This window comes from Sturnira hondurensis, unplaced genomic scaffold, assembly GCF_014824575.4.
Source record: "Sturnira hondurensis isolate 20B ecotype Veracruz unplaced genomic scaffold, ASM1482457v3 Scaffold0014384, whole genome shotgun sequence".
Classification (NCBI taxonomy): Eukaryota; Metazoa; Chordata; class Mammalia; order Chiroptera; family Phyllostomidae; genus Sturnira; species Sturnira hondurensis.
The window spans coordinates 41800673-41826295 of NW_028087015.1; the positions used below are offsets into that span (position 1 = coordinate 41800673).

The 25623-nt window shown below is 45.3% G+C and overlaps 1 protein-coding gene across 1 annotated transcript in view; it reads right to left on the bottom strand.

The window, feature by feature from the left end:
- The window catches only part of OXCT1 (3-oxoacid CoA-transferase 1), a 143842-nt gene that overhangs the window by 13109 nt on the left and 105110 nt on the right, over positions 1-25623 (bottom strand). Inside the window, exons 14-15 of the mRNA XM_037063235.1 lie at positions 12951-13040; positions 1316-1396 (exon numbers count right to left, since the gene is read on the bottom strand). Of these exons, the coding sequence (XP_036919130.1) occupies positions 1316-1396; positions 12951-13040 (171 nt within the window). The remainder of the gene's footprint in view (positions 1-1315; positions 1397-12950; positions 13041-25623) is intronic.

The following is a 25623-nucleotide window of genomic DNA, read 5'->3' on the forward strand; positions in this document are numbered from 1 at the left end:
AGAAGCTTACCAAGAGCAGAAACAGTCAATGACTACATATTTTGTATGTTATATGTATTATGTACCATATTCTTGTAATACAGTAAGCTGGAGAAAAATGTTAAAATCACAAGGAAGAGAAAGTACATTTACAGTATTTATTGACAAAACCTGCGCATGAATGGACCCACACAGTTCGAACCCGCACCAGCCGAGGGTCGACTGTAATGGGTCCCTGAGAACCAGTGCTGCCCGCAGTTTGGGAGTGGTTCCAGGCACAGTGAGACTCAGGGAAGCAATCCTGAGATCACACATCCTGCCATTTTACCTATTTGCTCTTCTCACTGAGGTTCTTTGTGGAATTCCACATAGAAAGCCATGGGGAAAGGCAGCATTTAGAATATAACAGCCCTTAAAAATGTGGCTTCTGCAGAGTATGATGAGCTCCTAGGCTACTTCCGGGGGCTGCTTCGGGGCGCTGGTTACCACTTCCATGAGAGTGAGCGACCAGACTAATGCAAAGACACTCTGCTGGGCTCTCGGCGAAGGAGCAGCATCACTAACAGAAAAACCAACCAGCCAACACAGCCTGATACAGAGAATACTGTTTGGTGATTTCATTAAAATGCTGAATCAAGAAGCTGACACCCTCCTTGCTCACTTAGGAGAACGACGTCTTTCCTACACCCTCACGTCAACTGCGGGCCAGAAAGAAGGTGGCAGACAGCTGCCTGGGGCTTCTCTCCGATCGGAGCAGCTTCCTATTGAGCCACTTCCGCCTGAGAAGAAATCGATGCGGAGAGGCTCTGAAGTCCTCTCTGCGCAGGAGGGCTGGGGACAGGCGAGAACCACAGAGGACAGTCCCTGGTTCACCGTGGGCTCTGCCCCGCAGTTTGCACCCACGCGAGTAAAGCCTGACTTTTTCTGAGTCTCCTGGGCTAAAATCCAACAATCGGTACTTGTGATTTGGGAAAACAAAGAAGAAAGGTGGAAATAATAAGTGTGTGGTTGCCTTTGTGTATTTACAGTCCGAGCATAATGACCAATAAACCTTGACTGTGTCACACTGTCAAAATGACTAAGGACACTAATTCAATTCTGCGTGGCGATGCATATTTCCAGGGAGTTGCACATTATGCATTCTACATTTCTAAACATTAAAGTGATGAATTTTCCTATTCAGTCTTCCCATGGATCTTACTATTAAACTAATCCTACGACTACCAATGGAATAATACATTTTTCGGGAGGTAACAAAAAAGAATCCTAATAAAGCTTATAAACCAGAAGGTGGTGGCAGACAGAGGAAATACAGAGAGAGACAAAGGCACTCTACCTTTTCAGTGATGACGCGGTTGACACACTGTTTTCCAGTTAAGGGCAATGTGCACTTCTCCATTATTTTATGTGCATTTCCCTGTTTTAAACAAGAAACATTAAAAAGAGAGGTTAGGGACCAATTTTCGCTTAGGCCTGATATAACTACAGACAGACAGGAACTACCAGAGAAACTGTCTCACACGTCCAGGCTGGTTCGGAGGCTTTGCACACTCATGCTTGTACTGTCTCTGGAGGCAGCTTCGGTCCCTCAAATGGTTTCGGGAGGACACCATGCGAATAGCCAAGGGCGTAACTGATGTACGTGGGAAACACCCTGCTGTCAACTTGGTTTCTCAAGCCTCGTTCCTTGCATCATGGAATGAGAAGTTTCACTTTTTGTATCTCCCTTATTTTTCTCTTCCAGGGAACGGGCTTCTCGACAGACATGAATTATTATTTACCCAAAGTGGGAAGGAAGCACATATGAAATACAAATGCAGTATATCCCTTTAAAAATTTATTCATTAAAAACTAATACATCTACAGAATCCAGCAGTCCTTACCCCCCTCAGTACCCTTAGACCTGCTCTCAATAGGAATCAATTTTAATTTGCGTTTTCTTTTATATATCAGTATACCTTCATACATTTCCTTCCCCCCTCTGTATTTTAAAATACGGAGTTGGCCAGCCATGCGGATTGGTCGTGGGTGATCAGTTGCAGACATCACCAGCTAATTTCTCACGGGGGCCACGCGGACTTGACCCCCCGTGGCCTGCCTCCAGCACCTCCGGTTCTGCAGCTGCCACAGCACACACGCACCTCCATGGTCAGAACTCCCACCCCGCCCATGAAATGCCCACAACGGCTGTTCACAGCCAGGCCAGGCAGCGCAGTGAACCACGACTGGAGTCACTTTCTCAGACAGCTCTGGGCTTTCCCTCGAGTCTGAAGCTTTTGTTCACTGGCCCAAATCCACATGCTCCCAAATTTCCTTTAGCCACAGTGCCCTTTCTTCAGCCATAAAATAAGAGAGAGAGAGTGTAGAAAGCAGGCTCTGGGCCATCAACCCCCTGCCCCCACGCCCCACGTGCAGTGGAGACACGGGCTCTGAGGATCTGATCTCCAGACCATCGTCGCCTGATGGCAATAAGCTCCTTTCTAAGTAGCAAAGCACCAGGAACCCAAATTAGTATTTCCCTTGAGGCTGATGGCTGACCTACCACACTCTAGATGTTCTACTAAAAATGGCAAAATGCTCTGACTGCTTCCTTTCTGGGTCTAAAAGCATCATACATGATGTCATCATCATCTTGAGCCTTCTCGGTGTTCACTGGCTACGACACACACCTGCCACCTGGCTCACGTCGCTCTCAAAACCGCTCAGACCAAGTACATGTCACCCAGAAGCAAAGGATTTTGGATAACTGGGCCTAACGGAGAGGATTTTACTCCTTGTGCTAACCTGCCAACTCACCAACACACCAGTGATTCAAAGGTTTTCGTGCACCAAACCCAGGGCATGGCACTGAAGGAATTCACTATTTTCTGAATGAACGAGATGGAAAAGGGAAGTCTACTGGGAATCATGGGTGGATTTCAAAAAAAAGATAAACTCTATTACTTTAATTATTCAAAACTAGTGCTAAATATATATTAAGTGGTTAAACATTATACCTTTAATAACAAGTTATATGCTTCTGGATCCTGCTGTATAAGAAAATTTATAGCTGTAGAAATAAAACCTCATTTTCACTTCATTTTTAATTATCTCTTTTCCTTTCCAGATTTCAAAGGAAGTGTGCACGTGTCACAGAAGCTTAATTAAAGAGCTGAAATTAATGATGACTATTCGAACTTCTACAGTTGCCAGGTCTCCTTACATTTAATGTAACCGAAATAAGACCCATTGCGACGAATTCCCTGTCTGTCTGAGAACAGAGTGAACAATCTGTGAGCCTCGGAAGGGCGTTCTCTGCAGTGAGCTCTTACTTTTCTTCTCATTATTTGAGCAAGATCTACATCTAGTGTGAAAGCAGCCCCTTGGATTTTAACAAGCAAACCAACTTGGCTTTTGGAGGAATCATGGATGTCAGCGGACAGAATTAACTGGGCCCCACCAACAGAGGCCTTTGAAGACCCCTTTCCATGTAAACGGCAGAGCCTCTGGTCCACAGTGCAGGCTGCAGCCAAAGGACCCACAAGCAAAGCCCGACTCTGCCCCACGCGAGCTGTGGGAGGCACCGGGTTCTTGGGAGGCTCAACGAGACAAATGCACGTGTGCAGTACTCAGTAGGTGCTCAATAAATGTTAGGTACGCTTGGGCTGTTTCTACAACTTACGTCGAACAGATCTACAATCTACCAGCTCTTAAGTTCCTGCATAAAGGTGGCCTGAATGCAATTCTTGAGACCCACAAAACCAATGAAAAGGCATCTCTCACGTGGGCAGACCACAAGGCAGGCTACGAACTGGCACTGCATGTAATCTTGCGGTGAGAACAATGTAGGTAGATGACCTCACTCACATTTGGCTCCAAGACATACAGAGCCCAAGGAGAAAGAGAAAATGAAATGCAGAAAGACTTCAGAATGCCATGGCCTCAATATTGAACAACACTTAGCCATGAAGCTGGGGGATGACCCACCCCACTCCGGCACGCTCTTCCGACCATGCCGAGCGGAGCCCTGCATGTGGCCGGGCGGCTGCACAGATTAATGATTCACAAAGGAGGGATAAATGCTGATATCTTAGCATTTAAAAATAAATCCTAAAAAAGAGACACAGTGTAGTGTGGTAGCAAAGAACACCATATACGAGAAGTTCAAAGACCCAGTTTTGCTTAACTCTGCTACTTCATAGTCATTTGGTCCCTTAAATTCTTTGTGCCATAGTTCTCTCTTCAACGGCCTTGTCTTCCTGACTCAGGGCCCCAGAGGAATGGAATGAACAGTTGGGGCGGCACCGTACACAAGGAAGGGATGGAGCCACAGGCAAATCCCCGGGGTGAGTGGTTCTTGCTCATATTATCACCGGGCTGCTCTGCCCGCAGAGAAATGTCTGAGGAGGCAGAGGAGTGTCTGTGAAGCCCAGGTTACAGCTGCCGACCGTCCTGACTTCAGGGGTCCCGGTCTGCGAGCTTCGCCATAACCTCGGTGAGGAGCTACATCTCTTCCTTCCACCTGCTCCCCCAGCTCTTTCCTCCTCCGCCCCCTTCAGGGCTGACACGCCTGATACCAGCCCTAAAAATTCAGCCTCTCGTGTGTGCGTGACTTGGGGCCTTAGGACTCTCTACTATTTGTTTCATGCTGACCCCCATTTTATTCTTCAGATATTCTGCGTGAAGCCCAGGGCCTAAATTCTTCAGAAAACGACAACTGTGGTTCAATGATAACGAACGCCCTTGTTATCACTACAAGCTTCCTGCTCTCATAAAACTTAGCCCCGAGAGCGCGCTCTCTCCATCAGGACAGGACAGTGCCCCTGCTGGGCGCGTCACTCACTTCGGCAGCACAGCTCGCCCCTCAGACGCTGCTTCACGGGAACCCCACTCTGTGCCCATCTTGCCTAGTAGGTGCTTCTTAGAGGCGGCTGCAATGTATTTCCCCTTGAGGCGCCTTCTGTGGGAATGCCCCAATGCTGAACTAGAGAGAAGGCAAGTTCTAGAAGTGGGTTGCTCCTTAAGAGACCGAGTCTCTAAGCCTTTGTTCATGAATTCACCAGGTACCCCATTGTCCCATATTCAAAGGGCAAAACACTGCCTCTTCTTCAGGACTTGGCTCAGGTTCGTCTTCCCCGGAGACACTGTCTCCAACATCCCCTCGCCAGTGTCCCAGGGACACCCCAGTGCTCCCTTCACCCCACACATGCTGTGACTGTTCACCTTCCTTCACCCCCTTCCCTGCTAGACTCTGGGCTCACGGACGGCTGAGACCAGTCATGTCAGCATCGACTGCAATCAGTGCGTGTAGCACTGTGCAAACCAGCACAGTGGTCCAAAGGGCTGTCTGAACGTTACAATTTTGATTCGAGGAACCAGAGGATTGGAGCGGTGAAATACCACGTGACTGAGTCTAGGGACCACCAGAGGCTGCCTTCTCGCCCTGAGGTCCTGCCTGTGCATGCCTCGCAGCTGACCTGGCTAGGAGAAGCACAGGGAGAGAGAAGTGAGTGCTCGGCGGGGCTTACAAGGCTTTGCAGAGACAGAGAAAGGCCTGACCAAATGGAGGGGCAAAGGCCTCTCCAGACTGCGGTCTGAAAGATGTCAATCTCCAAGTGAAGAGAGAGACAGTGAGTGATGGTCATCTGCCGCTCGTGCGGCTCCCTCCCAAAGCTTCAAGGCTTTTGCCTTTATTTGCTGAAAAGAGGGCTACTAAGGCTGAACTTGGCAACAGAATATCCAGGGCTTTGTCTGGTGGCAAAACAAAACCTACCATAGGTCTCCCTTGGCCATTGCCAAAATCCCATGGGAGAAGGCCTCATGTTACTGCCCCGAGTCCTCTGCTTCCCATGGCATTGAGGCTGAAACCCTGTGAAAGCGCTTCTCCCCCCCCCCCCCCCCCCCAGGCATAAAGTATCGGGGACACTGTGCTACTAGGCACACGACTGTCAGGTCACTGGTGTGGTGACTGACGTGGCACACAGCAAAGAACAATGAAATGTGTGAAGTAAAGAAACTGAAGGTCCACAGAATCAAAGGACGAGAGAGCACTGTTACTCACACTGAGTCTACCCCTGTGGGCCTTTACCCCTGTTTGACGGGGATTCCAAAACCCTGCTTAGGACTTCATGGGGAAGACTCAGCCAGGTCCCAACGGGGGAACAGTTGCCATTATAAAGGGCTTTTGTAATGTGGATGTAACAACAACTTGTGGTTCCGGCACAGTCCCAAGGGGAAGACTCACTGAACAAGAAGACAAACACAGCAGGCCATCTCCCTGAAAAGGCTTTGGGGCTTTGCCATCTTCCAATAGAACAGGTCTCTCCTGTGCAATACAACCCTGTGCTGTGGCCTTGTCTTCCCCCTACAGCCCAGCCCGCAAGGGGCGATCTCCATTCTCCATCCTGGGGAAGACGGGGCCCGGGAACTAACAGGAATTACTTTCTCTATTCACGAACTGTCGTGGCAACCTCGAGAGCTTCCCTTAGTATCGGTTTTCCTTTTAAGAACTGTGCACGTGCAGTCTTAGAATGTACAGCTTTTAGTTTACTTAAATTCTATAAGACATTTTAAAAGGGCTTATTGGTTCTTGGACTGTGTTTGGCTTTTTCCCCCTACCATAACATGATTTTGCAGGTATTTCCATCATGAAAGGAGAAAAAACAAGGTATTTGTGTTTTGTAAAGGTGAATTTTTTTTCCAAAGAGATCCAGCCATGAAGTATTTAAAAATGATAAAATATGGACAAGCTTTCATGAATGGAAAAAAATTAAATCAGCCGAAACTATGTTAATTATCAGTTATCCTAATAAAGGAGTACTTCATTTATTGGGGATACTTTTCAAGGTTCCTGAAAAGTATCTCAAAAATGTTTCCCAGAAAAAGGTTTTTAAAAAATCTTTCATATTTATTGGCTTTTGGTAATATCTTTGGTCCTAAATAAATAAGACTAATAAACCTCATTTACTTCTTATAACTCCTGTCCCCCAAAGGGGAAGACAAGGTAGAACAGCACCCCAGATCCCCACGTGACTCACATTCTGTCAGACACAGACTGAACTTAACAGAAATATTACTCACGAAGGTTTATTCTCAACTTTTCATGACAATATAATTATGATCCTTTTTATCCCTTCAGCATCCAGACCTCCCACTGTAATAAAAAATAAAATCTAAACCTGTTTTAGAAATAGAGCTCTCATTTATGTTCTTTAAAATAGATTCTCGAGCTTCGCTTGTTTCCAATAAATGACAACTATGACTGAATCTCTGCTTCTGCGCTGTGAAAGTCGCACCCCTCAGGGATGCGTTTCCAGCCTGCAATTCCAAGAACAAAGCACTTTCCTTTATATTGTTAGTGGGGATGGTACTTGCCTGACTGAGAAGTTTGGCAGTGGGAAAAGGAGGCCGAGAGGCAGAACGCATGGATTCTCAGCTTGTTTACACTTACTTGTGCACTTGACTTTCACCATCTACGGAATTCGGTGTTTGTCTTTGAAAGGGAAACAATTAGACCTATCTCACACGAGTGCTGTAATGATAAAACAAAGGCAGCAAACACGTAACTACTGGGAAAAAGCGAAAAGGGCCTCTATGTTCTGAGCACTGATATTGTTCGGAGAGCCGATGGGTCCTCACGTGCATCACGCACGATTCTCCTCGGCTGTCGGGACAGACAGAGCCCCTGCCCCTGTGGAACCCACATCCCAGTGCAGAAGGGAGGTGGTCACCAGAAGTGGGCAGCTCCTGTTTGTATCACAGGACAGCCAGGAAAGCTCCTCCGGGGTTCTGAGCAGAGACCTGCATGAACTGAGACGCAGCCATGTCTCCTGAGACGCAGTCTGAGGAGGAGCACCCCGGGCACAGAGGGGAACAAGTGCAAAGGCCTTGGGGGAGAGAAGAATGTTCCAGAAGCTCATACGAAAAGAGTCTGGCTGGAGCTGAGAGGATGAGAGGGAGAATGGTAGTGGACAGAATCAGATAGTTGGGTTGCATTCAACAGACCATGGAGGACCTTAGAGACAACAGTAAGGACTCTGAACTTGAATTTAAGTGAAATGGAAAGCCATGGAGAGTTTCTGAGATGAGGAAGAAGTGATGTGATTGACTTATACTTTTTTTAAAAGATTTTATTTATTTATCTTTAGAGGGGAAGGGAAGGAGAGAGGGAGAGAAATATCAATGTGTGGTTGCCTCTCATGTGTGCCCTGCTGGGAACGGCCTGCAACCTAGGCATGTGCCCTGACTGGGAATCGAACCGCAATCGTCTGGTTCACAGGCCTGTGCTCAATCCACTGAGCTACACCAGCCAGGGCTGACTTATATTTTTTTAAAAATCACTCTGACCAACTGTATGGAATCTAGACTGTGTGTGTGCCTGTGTTTCCCACCAATTCTTCTGTTTGCTCTATAACAACAGGGACCTCATTGTATGTCCCGCCACACGCGTGTCTGCCTGCACCCCGGGGCCCATTCCCTGACCCGCAGCACCCTGGGACCCAACGCCGGCCCAGCCTTTGGATCTCCACGCAAACGTCACCTCCCACGCAGAGCTCCCGTCTAAAGGAAATGGGCGCTCAGCTCTTCGTGCTGCTTTCCACACTCTTCTGTTCTAAGTATTGATCTCGATGACTGTGCCCGTGAGACTCTGAGCTGCCGCAAGGAAGGCCCAGGTCTTTCCAGTTTTTATTTTCTCAGACCCCATTATGATGCCTGCTGCTGGGTCTTCAATAAAGACCTGACTCCTCCATAAACAAGCAAATGGACATGCTCACAGACGGCAATCCTACCAAATTTCAAGACAACGCATCAAAGCATATTCCTTTGGTCACTTGTAATATCTAGAGATGGAAGGCACTGAGCCAACCATCAGAAGATGCTGGCTCGCTCAGGTGTGATTAGGTTGAGGCAGAAGTGAGCCAGTTCTTGAGGGAAAGGGACCCGAGCACAGGAGACAGCACAATGCACTTGTGGGGGTGGTGGCCCAGCCGAGGCCCTGGAATTGGGGCACAGGTGGCCTGCTGGGGAGCTGCGGACGAAAGGCCAGCAGCCCAGCATGAACTGTGGTGTGGCCTCCAGGCAGCTCCCGTGTGTGGCTGCTCACTCTGGCACCTGATGGCTGAGGAGGAGGGTGGGTCTGACAGCATGGGGACCTTTGGGACGCGGCAACCGGGATCCGTGCAGATGGGAAAAGGACCTAAACACGGAGAGCAGAAATACACGGGGGCGCAGATTACAGGAGGGCTGTGGACGTGGTACTCAGTGCCCAGTGTGGGGGCTGGGAGACTGCCCCGTCGTGGCTGGGCCAAGCAGAAGGAAGGAGGCTTCAGGGGGGAAATGATAATGATTTCCCGTGTGTGTGTGTGTGTGTGTGTGTGTGTGTGTGTGTGCGCGTGCGCGCACGCGCGCTCTCAGAGAGATGGGTGTGGAGCAACCAGGTGCAGTTGGGAAGTCGTCTAATAAGGAGAAACACATCCAGTTCTACGGCACATCAGAGAATTCCACTACGGAACTGCACTGTGAAAATAAGGATTCCAGAGTGACAAATAATGGTGGGGGCCCAAAACTTTGACAGCGGCCAAGGAGGTGCAGAGGGTGAGAGGAGCAGAGAGTCCGGGGTGGAGGGCAGCTCTGCGAGTCTAGGAATGGGGTTTACAAGGCTGGGCCCGACGCTGCTGCGGAGAGCTGCGGAGGGGTGGGGGGCGGGGGGCAAGGGAAGGCCAACGAAGTCGGCTTTATCTTTAAGGCCCTGGCTCGAAACTGACACACTTGCAAAGGCTCAAATGCCACTGGCCCAAGCTTGGTCTCGTGGATGCACCTGCAGGGAGCCTGGGAGCTGTAGTCTGTCACTGGGCTAGTACACATGTGCCCAAGCAAGACGTGGAGGATTCTAACACGGAGAGGAAGACGGGGGGCTGGATACTAACAAACACAATCAGATGGGCAGACTGGGTTAAGCACCAGGCTGATGGCTACCTCACAAAGCAAGGAGAGCTTTGGGCAGGAAAATGGAAAGAGAAAAAGCGGTAATTCTGAAACCTAAAGCTTCTAGTAAAGGGCAGGTGTGGGCGGGATGCTGGTGCAGATGCCGCAAACGCGAGGTAATGGGCACAGGCTGGACCACACTGAGGGACACCCCTACCTCTGCCACATACGCAGGCAGGTTTCTCACCTGCCTCCGTCCCAACTTCACAGGGTCACCGAGAGGCTAATGAGATTCAGGAAGTGCGATGGCAAGTACAGGATCTGGAATCGAGTAAGGACTCAAACTGGCACTCATTTCGTTTGTTTTCTTCCCAGTTTTAGAGGGCAGAAAAAGGACATGCCAAGAGCTGAAGAGAAGCTCAAGAAAGAAGGTGCCTGGATATCGAAACCTTTGCTTGCTTTGCCACTTCCCCCACAACTCTGATGTCCAAGTGCAAAGGACAACGGGACTGCAGTGCCAGGGCGGCCCCAGGGCCAGCTGTCTGGTCTGCAGAGGCAGCTGGACGGCAGGGAACCCTCTGGGGGTCACTCCAGAGCAGCTGAGATTCCAATACCAGCAGCCGGGGGCTGCTTGCACAGGCTTACAAGGAGGGAGTGATTAAAACACATTCTTTGATTAAAACAAGAACAAAAAGCATGACTTTAAAGTTCAAGTAATATTCATAAGCAGCCTGCATCTGTTTCCCTGAGATAGAGTAAAAAGAAGGTTGTACCTGAAAACTGGCCGACAGCTCCACCCCGTTACTAAAAAAAAAATCAGCAGCTTCAGATATTTCTTTGCTCAGGTTTTAATCCTTCACTGCAAAACTGTTCGCTCTGGTGTCTTATACAACTCCAGGGACTTGTCCTCTAGGCTGTTCACTTAATCACTAGGCATAAGTTACCTGGCACGTCTAACAGAACAGATCGTTTCCTGGCGCGGCTACCTGGAGGGAAACACCTGCCTCTTCTCTCTCTGCTTCGCAGCCTCTCTGGCGTGGGGAAGATGATGCGGGCGAGTCTCCACGCGCCTCGTGCTGGGCCAGCAACAGCGAGCACAGGCGAACAAAACGCACTAGCGTTGCAGGCGAAAAGTGGAGCAGCCTGAAGAGAAACTCCTCTTGCTTACTCTTCAAAGTAGTACGTGTGAACAAATCGCTAGTATTATTTTAACCACAAATATATTTTTGTTAGTTCATTCAAGTGGAAGTGTCTACGGAAAAATATATACCTAACTTTAATTCTGGTCTAAAACTCAATGCCTCACTGTGAGAAAAATATATACCTAACTTTAATTCTGGTCTAAAACTCAATGCCTCACTGTGAGAAGAAAAAGAAGAAACGGTGGGGGGGCGGGGGGAGAAATGCGTTGCTTCTGTGAAAGCTTTGATAAGGGATTTCTAATCAGACATCTGAAGCACCATTTCTTTTCCTCTACCAAAAATTCCAGCTGAGGGGGAAAAAATTGGAAACAAAAAGAGAAAGAATTTGCTAAATGCAGGCCTAATGTTTTGAAAACGAATGCACAAAAATAACCTGAAATGAGCTGAACCTCAGGGCCCATGCAGCAACATTAAAGTAACAGCAGAAGGAAAGTCAGAAAGAGTGTGCCCAAACAGACATAATGTTGCAGAAAAGGGCTCGCTTTCATTTGCATACTTGGCATCCTTTTGCCTCTGAAATGAACCACTCTGCATGCTTTTTTGTCAGGCATCTCTCAGAAACCAACCTCTGTTGGTTTCATTTCCAACGTTTCATATTTGTGTTCCACTGCTCACTCTCCACTGTTTACTAACAATGCACCATAATTCCATGTTAATTACAGTTTTTGCAACAGAACCGAGTCACTGCACACAGCCCTCTGTAGCAGAACTCCCCGGGGGGAAGCACGTCAGATGCTAATCTCCCAGCTCCGTGATCCCCCACTGGGCTGCATCGCTCGCTATGTGAAAACAGGGCCAACAACTACCGCTTCTACTCAGAATAGCAGATCTCAAGGTGGGGAACAGGTAGATTTTGCTTTAAAACTATGAATTACAACAGAGGATGGACAAAGCGCATAGAAAATGAAGAAAAAGTTGCCAATATCAACTTCTGAAACCATCAGAAGCCCATGGATCGGGTCGGGAAGGTGGCTGAGCCCAGCTGGTGCGAAGACCCTGAGCAGGGAACCAGGAAGAAAGTCGCACCGGGAGCCTGCAGGCAGCAGGCTCTGCACAGTCTGAGGCCCCAGGTCTAACCGAGGTTCCGCTAGGCACGTGACCTCAGGCAAGCTGTGCAGCTTGTCAGAAGCTGTTTCTGGAACCAGGAAAGACACCTACAGTCAAGTTCATGTGCTTGTGACCCACAAACACAAGTGCTTAGTGTGCTGCTGGCACCCAGGAAGCTCAGGAAACGGAAGCCACCACCATCACCATCACCATCACCATCACCATCACCATCAAATGTCAGCTCCACCAGGTCAATGATTTCATTTATTTTTGGTCACTAAACCCTAGCAGTGCCTGGCTGTTAACAGGCACTCAATAAATTTTTGTTCAAATAAAAGCATCATACTTTTCACAATCAGGACCATTGCTATCACCAAGTCCACAATTTCCCAACCCCTTCTCAAAACGGCATCTTATAGCCTCGGCAAGAGGCCGAGTTGTTCGTCTAAAAATAACTGTTGTTAAAAGAAAATCCAAATTCTGTTGTTTTTCATTATTCACACAGACAGCAATCCCTATAATCATTTTAAAAACTGAATCAACACATCTGCCTTGATATCTTTTCGCTGCTTTTGAAGACATTACAACTTGTACTTTTAATGTGTAGGCAAGCCAAACAAAGAATGCCCTGGTATTTGCGCTTCATTCAAAGTTAAACAACCGTGTAACTAACGGATAATAAATAACTGCCTTTACCTGTAATCTTTTTCTCAAAATATAAACGCTATCAACGTGAACACGCCGAAGACAACCCATGGCCACAGGGCCCGGTGTGCAGGATTCCGTGGACTGTGGATTTCCAGAAGCAGAACACGTTACCTTCGCGGAGTGCTCCATGGTGACCACCACTCTGGTTCTGGCGCTGGACACCAGATCCATGGCACCTCCCATTCCTTTCACCATCTTCCCCTGCAGGATGGAACCAGAAAATAAGAAGTAATTCTCTGGCTTTCACTTTTTTAGTATGTGGCAGAGAACAAAATTACCTTGCAAGAATAAGCCACTAGAATCATCATTGCCTTCACTGAGAAAAAAAATCACTGGCCTTCGTTGCTTAGTACTTGAGGGTTTACAGCCTTAATATGCTGCTACTCTATTTTTCTGTGGGTAAAGGATAAGTTGAGGATAAATATTATGACGTCATTTTTACTAAGTGTGGCTAACATTAGCATAAGACAATCAATCAGCAGATAAGTCTTAAGAACCTTTACAGAATTCTGAACATTAGTATTACTATAAGAACATGAGATTGAAATCCACATGCCCCTGACATCCATTTCTGTCATTTTAAACACACAATCAACACATAATCGGCACCCCTGAGCCTTCAATTACACACCCTCTCTACAGCACTCCCTCGGATTGTCTGCAGAATACAACGCCTTTCGGCAGTAGCCCGAGGCACAAATGGGATGGTGTTTCCCTAGTAATGATTAATATTAAAGGTGGATTCTAAGACTTGGCATTTATCTCGCTTTTAGAAAAACAAACCCAAACAAAATGAAAAACAGCTTCCTGTTCCGCAAAACCAGAAGGCAGGAGCAGGGTCCGGACCCTCTCACCAGGCCCACTCTACCTTTGCTCAGCCACCATTGTCCTCGCTCACCAAATAGGCGCCACCACCTGCACGTGCTACATGCGGAAGAATTCCCACGGTCTGTGCCACTGCTTGGGGACAGAGTTTTGAAAAAGCAAGTGTTTCCAGAGATGACGAAAGAAATTCTTACTCAAGTATACAGAGGGGAATGTCTCCTAACGCCGAAACCTCCTTCAAGTTTTATTTTTTAATGCAAGTCCTCGTGTAGATTTGGCAGTAAACTCTGACAGGGCCCTCCGCTCTTTTCTCATGATTTCATAGCTAAACATGGAGATTTGGCAAAGCGCTCCCGCCTGGGTTTAAGACACAGTGTCTAATCTCCTGAGTTCAGAAACATTTCAGAGGTCAGTGCAACTCAGCAGGAACACGAATTAGACGTGCAGGACAGAGGAGACCAAGCAAGAACTCAGAGTGTGTCTGTGGTCTGGAGCCTGCCGCTGCCCGAGACGGGCAGCCTCTGGCAAGGCATGGGTGGCGGGCGCAGGATAGGAGTGGGCGGTACAAAATGAGCCTGTCTTCAGGGTGTGAGTGCGAAGCGAGGCAGAATATCTATGTGCAAATGGGTAATTTCACACTTCTGTTCACCTTGCCTTCACCCCGGTCAGCGGCAGTCTTACTAAGTTAGGCACCAGGTCATAACATTACTGTGGACAATACTGATATCTTAGGGTATGAAATCTGAGTAAGTTAGAAATGAAGCAATAAATGTCTAGCATAAACTCTACACTGAGGAAGTTTGAGATTTTTTAAGCATCACAAGACACAAAAGCAGGTCCATTGGAAGGTGTCTCGATGTGCTGCAGTAAGAGCATCCACGGACAGGCTCCAGGACAGGCTGGAAGGGTGCAAGTGCAAGGACAATGAAGCAGCCAACCCCCCCTGATAACTGAGCCAGTGTGTTCAAAGGCCTTGAATAAAGAAACGAGCAACCCTTGAATACCACCATACCATAGGCACGCTTTGTCCCCTATGACACACGATGAGAGGTAAAAGCATATGACAGAAGCTCAGACTCTGTCCAACTTAGGCGACTCTGAATTATACGTTATCAGCCACTGTCAATCCAAGAAACACCTACAGAGCGCCTACTGGGTACAAAGCACTGTGCTGGCAGGAGCACAGAGAGCTCTAAAATGTGGTGGAAGAGCCCACCTTTCGTTTCTGTTCAGAAGAACATCGCTGCTTGACTCACTAAAAGAACAGCCTTCCTTACTCAGAGACATTCAGGTGGTCTGATGTCTCGCCCTCAAAGCACGTGCTACAAATTTCAAAACACTATTTCCATTCTTAAATACTTATTTCCAGGAATGAAAAATATACAAGATTAGACGCAGAACACCTAAAGTCTATTCTACTAACCCATTGGGTAATGTCGGCAAAACATCGAATCTCTCCGAATTTGAGTTCACTGCCTAGACCCCAGGAATATCTGCCCTGTCATAGAGCTATTATGAGGGGTACACAAGGTAATGTACAGAAAACTGTGTGTAAATAAAGTTTATAAATTTGTTGACCAAAGTCTTTGTCAGTTGACTTAGTTTACTAAATACCTAGGATGAACCTCTCCCCGTACCAGGTGCTGGAGTCTGAGATTATCAAACTAGGCTTCTTTGCCTCCCTTATTGTCTGACAGAGGCAAAGAAATTCAAGAAACTTAGATCAAATGTCCTTCCTCTAAAAAAGCATTCCCCACCTCTCCCTCACCCCCAAGGTAGAGAGAGCTAAGTGCCTTTTCCCTGGGTCCTTTTGCTGTTCAGTATGCTATTCTACTATGGTGAATTTCAATTTTTTTCTTTTCTTTTCCTTCCCTTCCCTCCCTCCCTCCCTTTTTGCCCTCCCTCCCTCCCTTCCTTCCTTTTTTTCTTTTCCTTCCCTTTTCTCCCTCCCTTCCTTCCTTCCTTTCCTTTCATTACAAGTACTTGGATACGTGAGTGGACAAACAGACTGAACTGACATAGGAACGTTCAAGTTCTCTGACAGAGAACAGGAAGTACAGAAGAAAGGCCTGGAGGACTTCCCAGAGCGGGTGTTTCACCAAAGAGGTCTACAGATGGGAAAGAGAACGGCAGTGTCTGCTCATGGAGAGCATTTCTAGCAAATTACCAGGGAGGCATTCAAATATTTGGTTTTTCTATTATTTTCAGAATGTTCATTGATTAGAAAAAGAAAATAAAACACCTCCCTCTGTTTTGATTCCCAAAAGATTTCTGAAAGAGAATCAATGACTAAAGGGAAACAATTCATTCTATACCAGCAGGGGAAAAATGTGATTATAACATACTCTCTGTATGAACAACTATATGCCAACAAATTGGACAATCAGGAAAAAAATGGATAAATTCCTAGAAACATAAGATCTTTCAAAATAGAATCAAGATGGGAAAAAACCTAAACGGACCAAGTACAACTAATGAAATTGAAGCAATAATCAAAAAACTTCCAACAAACAGAAGTCCCAGACCAGATGGCTTCACAGGTGAATTTTACCAAACATTCCAAAGAACTAACCCTTCTCCTTCCCAAACTATTCCAAAAAATTCAAGAGGAGGGAAGATTCTCAAGTTCATTTTACAAGCCCAGCATTATCCTGATTCCAAAGCCAAATAAAGAGACTATAAAATTTAAAAAATTATAAGCCAATATCCCTTAGTGAACATGGATGTTAAAATCATCAATAAAATATAAGCAAACCAAATCCAGCAACACACTGAAAAGATTATACACCGTGACCTAGGGGGTTTTATTCCTGGGATGCAAGGATGGTACAATATCTGCAAATCAATTCACATGATGCACTGCCTACACAAAAGGAAGGATGAAAATCACATGATCACATCAATAGATGCAGAAGAAGCTTTTGACAAAATCCAACAATGATTTATTGATAAAACCTCTCAGCAAAAATGGAAATAAGAGGGAACATATCTCAACATATTTATCCCATAATAAAAGCCATAGATGACAAACCCATACTCAACATTATACTCAATGGGGGAAAACTAAAACCATTTCCCTTAATATTAGGAATAAGACAGGGACGTCTACCTTCACCACTTTTATTCAACATAGTACTACAAGTAGTAGCCACAGCAATCAGACAAGAAGAAGAAAGAAAAGGCATCAAAACTAGAAAAGAAGAGGTAAAACTGTCATCATTTGCAGGTGACATGATACTGTATATAAAGAACCCTAAAGATTTCACTAAAAAACTACCAGAACTTATAAATAAAGTCAGTAAATTAGCAGCACACAAAATAAATATCCAGGAATCAGCTGCAATTTTATACACCAATAATGAACTATCAGAAAGAGAAACTAAGAAAACAATCTTATTTACAATTGCATTAAAAAATACCTAGGAAAAAATTTAACCAAGGAGATAAAAGGCCTATAATCAAAAAATTACAAGATAACAAAAACAGAAACTGAAGAAGATACAAGTAAATGGAAGCATATACCATGCTTATGCGTAGGAAGAATTAACATTGTTAAAATGTCCATGTCACCCAAAGCAATCTATAGATCCAACATAGTCCCTATCAAACCACCAATGACAAATTTTACAGAACTAGAATAAATAAACCAAAAATTTGTATGGAACCACAAAAGACTGTGAATAGCCACTGCAATCTTGAGTAAGAAGAACAAAGAGGAATCATGATATCAAACTATACTACAAAGCCATAGTAAACAAAACAGCATGGTAGTGGCATAAAAACAGGCATATAGATCAATAGAACAGAATAGAGGGCCCAGAAATAAACCCACACCTTTATAGTCAATTAATATTTGACAAAGGAGGCAAGAACATACAATGGGATAAAGCCAATAAATGGCGCTGGAAAAACTGGACAGATACTTGCAAAAAAATGAAACTAGACCAGACCATCTCCTTATAGCATATACAAGAATAGACTCAAAACTGATTAAAGACTTAATTGTAAGACTCACTACCATAAAAATTTTATAAGAAAACATAGGCAGTAAAATCTCAGACATTTCCTGTAGCAATATTTTTGTGATATATCTTCTCAAACAAGGGAAACAAAAGAAAAAATAAACGAATAGGCCTACATTAAAATAAAATGTCTTTGCATAGCAAAGGAATCCATCAACAAAATGAAAAGACAATGCACTGAATGGGAGAACATATTTGCCAATGACACATCTAATAAGGAGCTAACATCCTAATAAGAACTTATACAACTTAACATACAAAAACCCAATTAGAAAATGAGCAAAGGACCTAAATAGACAATTCTCCAAGAGGACATAGAGATGACCAATAGACATATGAGAAGATGTTCAACATCACTAATCATCAGAGAAATGCAAATTTAAACCACAATGAGATATCACCTCCCACCTATCAGAATGGCCACCATCAATAAACCCACAAACAAGTGTTAGCAATGATGTGGAGAAAAGGAATCCTCATGCACTGCAAAGGTGAAGGGATTGAGAAGTACAGATCGGTAGTTACAACATAGTTATGAAGGTATAAAATACGGCATAGGGAATACAGTCAATAATATTGTAATAACTATGTGTGGTGACAATTGGGCACTTGAAATATCAGGGGAACACTCTGTAAAGTATATGATTGTCTAACCACTATGCGGTACACCTGAAGTAATATAATATAATATTAAATATAAATTATAATTAAAAACACAAAATTTTTTTAATAAAAAAAACAAACTCTCCAATACAAGAGGGATATTGATCATGGTCCCAAGTATTTGCATTCCCAGTTACCTATTGCAGGTAGGGGTGGCCATGCACCTGCAGGCTAGGCAATGGAGGAAAACAAGGCGATACCTGTGATTTCTAGGACCTAGCCCATAAAATCTTCTCTCAGGCAATCCTCGTTCTTTCCTGCTTTCTGCAATCTGGACACATCATCTTGGAAAGCAGGTGAGCTTCCCTCAGTCTCGGTCCTTGAGTGAGCATGTAGCAGAGCTCACTTACTCAGAACCACAGGGCACTGTTCAATATGGACGGGGAAAAAACGAACAGTGTGCTGAACCAACAAAACTGAGCGCCTTATTTGTTACAGCAGCCACGTGAGATGATGTGGTTCCCAAGTGAGTTCTGTGGACCCAGGGTGAGAATTTGGTGTGGAATCAAAACCAAATGCTACCTCTACACAACAGAACGGGGCCCTGAGCAGGCCTCTACAGGTGGATACCCACCAGACACCGGGCCGCTGCGCCTCTCCTCCCCCAAATGCCCAAGTGCACTGCTTGGCACTTACACAGGTGAGAACCCTACCTCACCTCCACCTTCATTTCCCCTCCTCGAATCCGACTTCCTATTTCAACACACAAAACAAAAAGCTGACAAAACAGAGAGGTGACGGAGCTAAAAGCATACCTAAAAATAAATTATAGGAGGAAAAGTGATACTTGGAGAAAAATAGGCCTATAATGAAAAGATTTGGGGCATGACTGAAGCTCTGGACAGAGTGAGACAAAGTGTGGTTTTCTTTAAAATCTCATCAGCAAACACACATTACTTGAATGGTGCAGCTTCCACTCTGAAATGTGTTCTGCCTAGAATAATGGAGAGATGATTGCTGGATACTCATTTCATAGCCAGCTCATCTTTTTGCAGTTAAGGACTGACCCCGATTATCAAGTATGGAAAGAACACTGCAAAAAAAAAACCCAGAGGAGCTAGGAACGCTGCTAGCTCTATTATAATAGTTACACATCTTTTCTAAAAAGAAAAAATATTAACTCAAGTATTATCCTCAACTCATAAATATTTATTCAGGGTTTATTATAAACCAGGTACCAAGATAAGATGAATATGATTATCTACATTTTTCTAGAAAACAGAAACTTAGATCATTATTTTAGATATATGCTACCTAATTTGATCCTATTTACTAACATAAGAATTTTAAAGAAAAAAAAACTCTGTTGACAGTGCAGTAACATTAAAAAACCTCAAAGCATCAAAGTATGAATATTAAATTGCACTCCCAAAGAAACAGCAATTTAAATTCTGAATATGACTTTTGGTGCTATTTTAAGGTTTTGATACATCTGAACAGTTCTGGGACGTGCTGTTCAAAATAAAATATAAAACATACAAAAAATTATTCTTGCCATCACCTTTATCATTGGCATATACATTATAATGCCTTAAATGAAGTTTTCTTTTTACTTCTAAATATTCTGGTCTTAAGGGAGAAACAACTTACAATATACAGAAACAATTTTTAAAGCATTTAAAACTAATATTAGGCACCTCACTCGAAATGTGAATCAATGCAAGGGAAGGGAAAGGGAAGGACAGCTATGCAGTGATCTGTTAATAAAAACAGGGCTTGCCCTGGCTGGCGTAGCTCAGTGGATTGAGCGCGGGCCTGCGAACCAGACAATCTCGGTTCGATTCCCAGTCAGGGCACATGCCTGGGTTGCAGGCTGGTTCCTTGCAGGCTAACTACCAGCAGGGGACGCACAAAAGGCAACCATACATTGATGTTTCTCTCCCTCTCTCCTTCCCCTCTAAAGATAAATAAATAAATAAAATCTTAAAAAACAAAACAAAACAGGGCTTGCTCAACATCACGCAGCAGAGTATTTAACGCCCATCTCAATCCGAATGCACGCCTCCTGAGTCCCGTCTCACTTCCCCATTATTAAAGAGGCTCCAGGGAAGAAAAGGGCCTCTACGTAGGTTCCCGGCTACAGTGCAGGAGAGGGAGACGAAGGAACACAGTAACAGTTGTTTAAACACAAAGAGTCAAGTTATAACTCCCTTCATTAGCAAAAATAAAAGATGCACAATTCACCTTAGTTTAGCAAAGTTACAGCTGCCTATTTCTTTTTTCTATGCCCTCTCTACTTTTTGTATGCATAACCAAGAAAATTGCAACTTTACTTTCAAAGAGTCAGTGTATTTCCCAGGAGACGTGACCTGATCATGTAAACTAACTAATCTGGAACTGGAAGCATAATTACAGTCTACTGGTAGGTAAGTCAACAAAATTGCTTATAACGAATATCAGTTATCAATCACAACGAGGGCTAAAAGGTGTCAAAAAAGTAGTACTTGGATAAACTCAGAATTTTATTTAAATTCTGTTTTGTCCTTGTTCTCTGGGGCCCCTTGCTTTGTCAATGACACGCTCGCTTGGGGTCTCCATCTTACCCACCTCTTAGCTTCTCTGGTCAGTTCTCAAAGCACTGAAATCGCTGCCCACCCTGCCCGAGCCCTGGCAGTGAGGACTACTCACCCAGGTCTCTCATATTCAATCAGCAGACTCGGCAGTCACTGTGGGAGTCCTACGACACTTGGCTGACTCCTTGAGGGTGTGGGCTCCTGAGCTTCCATGGCACAGGGGCCCTACATTGAGACTCTCAGTGCCTCCCTAGCATCCGTTTTCCAGCCGCCTTCCTATGCAATCAACTTTTAAAAGCTCTGCCCTTGGCCTCCTGCTCTTGCCTCTACTTGTTCTCAGAGCATAACTGCTCTCAGGACATAAACTTGCCCTGTCTCTCATGATGCCTAAAGCCACATTCCCAAATCAGATCTTTGCTCCAAGTTTCAGATATCAATACCCAAAAGTTTCCCAGTCACCCCTGCGGCACGGTCTGTTAGCTGCTTCCCAAAAATCAGACCTTCCTGTTTGTGGGCACATAGTCAGGCTACGTTTTCCAGCCTTCCTTGAAGTTGGGGTTAGCCACAGGAATAAGTTCTGGATGATGGGAGGTGAGTGAACGTGATATAGAATAGAGCTGGGCCATGAAACTCTCCAAGAACAGTGCCCCATGTCCCTCCCTTTTCTGCCAACCCCATGCTGAAAAAGGTGGAGCCATGGAATGAAAGGAGGCTCGATCACCAAATTACTACCCAAAGGAGAACTGCCGGCCCCACAGGATACTCATTCAGTTCCATGTCACTGAGAAATAAAAACTTCTATTATATTATGCTCATCATTGCATGGCTCAGCTCAGTGGGGTCCAAACCAACTTAGGCATCTTTTTAAAGGCAAATCTCACCTATTCACTGATTTCCTGTCTCACTTGGTGGCGAACCACCCACTCCAAGTTCCAAATCAGAAGCTTCCTTGTCTTGTCTCCTGCCTCTCTGTTGCTGTCTATGTGCAATCAGCCATTCAATGACAAAGAACTCCAGTCTTCCCAACTTTCTTGAACCTGACCTTTTCTCACTCTAGCTAAGAGCCTTATGATTTCTCCCCAGAGGGCCGTCCCAACATCCCTACCAGGGAACCTCTGTCCAGCCTTGTCCGTCCAAATCCTTCCAACCCACAGCCGTGAAAACAGTGTCTGTAAAATGAACATCTGCCCTCACTCCTCTGCTTAAAACCTTTCCCTGTTCCCCCGTGTTTCAGGGGAAAGTCCAAGCCCCTTAGCCTGGCACTCAGGCTCGAGAGAGCCTGGCCTCAACCCTGACTCTCCAGGCCTCCCGTTTCTGTGCCAGAGCAGTGAGTGGCTGGGACACAGCCACTTGTCACTCGCTCCGTGGTGAAGCGCCACCCACCCTCCTGCCAGCAAGTGCATTCCAGCCTGTGCTTTGGGAATCAGATCATGTTTCCGGAGAAAGTCCGTGTGCTTCTGTCCCATCCCACCAACAAGATGAGGTGAGCGACTTCTTCCGGCTACTCACGTGGCATTTTTGCTTATCAACACTTTGGAATGTACCCCATGACCTCCATTAAGATCAGGGCTGATGGACTACGGCAGGGGTTGGAAAGGCCACACAGTGGTTTTAACTGACATTCCTCCTCCTGAGAGGCCCCTGTCCCCTCCCTAACCAATCTGCCCCCACTGCCATCATCCAGAGGCTGAAAACTCGGCCGGCGGCCCCCAAGACCCTGTCCTGCTGTGGCCAACATCTGCTCTGACTGATCGCATCCATCTGACTTGCCAGTACCTGGGCACTGAAGAGAGCAATGAACTTCAGATAGAAAAAGTGAGTTCTGCTCCTGGCTATGACTGCTGATTCTCGCCTTTGTCAAAGTATAAATGCCACTCAATACTGTCTCGCTGGTGGACGTATGAATCCACATCACTCCAAGTAAAGAAAAAATCCCAGTGTGCAGAACACTGATTACAGGTCATTACCTCTACCTTTGTAAAGGAAAGTAATGACCATTTATGAAGTTAGTGGTTAGAAACATGAAGCTTTCACATTTCCTTTTGCTAAGGTACAATCAGTGTGTGACTGAGTTTCTTTGTGTGTGTAAATGAGGCACTTTGGAGAGGTTAACTTCTTTGTAGAGGGTCAAACTAACAACCCGATTCTCAATTTGCTGCATTAATAAAATGGCTGGCAGGAGAAAAACTCTGTGCAATCCTTAGCTCTGTTCTGAAACTACAGCTTCGGCTTCCACAGAGACCATCCATCATTCCGCAGAGGTGAAATCGCAGACCGAACAACCGGCTCTGTGGGCTCACCGTGCTTACGGCCTCCCCCAGAATATCGGCTCCGAGACGTTGAGCAAGCACTCCAGGACACCAACAATTTTTTTTAACTTAAAATGATTAAGTATTATCATACAATAAACAAGTTATTTAACTGAATTCATTAAATAGGACTAAGCACTAAAACTTCTGGCCCTGCACATTATCCAGGAACAGAGTAAGTACAATATTTTAAAATCCAAGGGTAAGTTATTTTCTGCATCAGTAACCTCACCCTTCCTGAGTCACCGAGGGACACGCACTGGAACTAGAGGCACCGCCCACATGTGACCGTGCATGTATGACCTAGCACACAGGGACTTCACACTGCTGGTTCAAACCAATGTCCTCACGGTGCGACAACAGACCTCATTATCACAAAGAATTTTTTAAGGCTTATATTATTTTTAGGAGATCCCCAGGTAACCACAACAAATGACAGCTGAATACAAATGGAAAGGTAACAATTATTTTTACATGTCTCTATCCACAAACATATATCAACCCTCTCCACAACTCACTCACATGGAATGCGAAATTATGACTGTTTTTTGTGGAAACAGGAAATAGTCATTGTCGGGAATTTCACTCTCTGATTCCTCACGGGGGGTTGGGTTGGTGGGGATGGAGGGGAGGATGTGAGAACTGGAACCCCAGGCAGGAAGGCATGCACCCCCCCCCCCCGGAATCTGCAAAGCTCTAAAGAGCAAATTATAGAATTATTATGTACACAGCCCTCTCTGACAGCTGGATTGCCTTTTCAGAGAGAGACGCAGTGCCTGAAAGAACATTATCAAGGAATACACTGAAATCATTACTAGTGTTTTTACCCACAGTGCAGGAGAACAAAAGATGATGTAGAAGATAAAAGTAAAAAACCTCACTTAACAACTGCGGAAGAATGAATGCCAAGTCTACCATCAGAGGGCCCTACTGAGCAAGTACCGGAGGCTTAGGGACGAGGATTTTGACTCTACACTGAGTTAACAAGCACTGTGCTTATTCCCAAGCCATCCTCTAGATCACAGGAGGCAAACACAAGCCCCGCCGGCCGAATCCCACCCTCCACCTGGTTTTATCACCCCCCGCCCCAGCACCTTGTTTCTGCCCCATGGCAGCACAGAGCTCCTCGCCCCTGGTTAAGGAGTAGTTACATTTATTATACAGTCCTAAAATTACATTCAGCCCTTTGAAGGCAACCTTGAGGCTGATGTGGCCCCCTGTGAAAATGACTTTCACACCCCTGCTCTAGAGTCAGCTAATGATGTAGTTTAATGACTGCTAACTACCTACTTACCGGGAGCTAACGAAGAGCTACGCGCATGAATGACGAATCCATAACACTTTGGTCACTGTTGGAAAAGGTGACTTTGTTTCTCCCCTGCAAGTCCTACTCTGCAGAATGCAGACCCGGCACGTCTCCCGTGTGGACGCAGGTCTGGGTGTGTAAGAGCTAAGAGAGCCGTGGGCGCTGTCCTTCCGCAGAGATTGGGATCCAGACTGGCCGGAGGTCTGCACCCCAAGAGGGAGGCCCACCTCTGGGAACCACGGGAACGCTAAGGGGGCAGCGTCACTGTGGGGGAGGGGCTCCTAACGTTGCAGGTACCAGATGGTTTAAAAACCAAAACCGCAATTTCTCCTCCGTAAACCCTGAAACTGAAAGTGCGCTGAAGGGAAACAGCCCCTCCACAAACTGGGGAGAATGAGCTGGTAGCGACGAACCCTTTCAAATAACTGTTAACAGGTTAAAAGAAGTATTTTGGAGAATTTGTTATGAAGATAATATTTTTGAAAGATACATAACAAGGAAAGCTGAAGGCATTAATTTTTATCCTCCTATGTTTTTCAAGACAGTTCTGCCAGAGGGGGAAAAAAAAGAAAGAATAGTGATGATGTTGTGAATAAAGATGAAAAATGACGTGTCTTCATAGAAAAGTAACAAGCACCCCCCCAAAAAAACTTTTGGTGAAGTTCTTGGTAATATTGCAGAAATCAAAATACTAAGAATAGAATTTTAAAAGACCCGAAAGATATTATTTTGAAGTAAAACACAAAGAAAGATCAGAAGAGGTAGAAAATATAAACTTTAATTCATTTCTTGGTATGTTGTGTTTTAACTCCCTAAATTTTATAAGCTTTAAAGCTCCTGAGCTTGATGTTTTCAATTACTTTAAATGTCTATAACCAGAGATGGATGTTACATACATGGCAAACAGTAATAAAAATAAATGTCTGAGAAAAAGAAAAGAAACTTGATTATTTCGGATACACTTTACACGGAGGCACACCCGGCAGCAGATAGGAGACTTCATCCATAGGCTTCTGAAAGTGAAGGCTGGCACACACTTCAAGCTGCGTACATTTGCTAAACACTGTTTTAATTCCCAAGAACGCCTTTTTTTAGGGGCAATATTTAGAAGGAAATGCATTCTCTTCATAATCACCTTGAGACAAA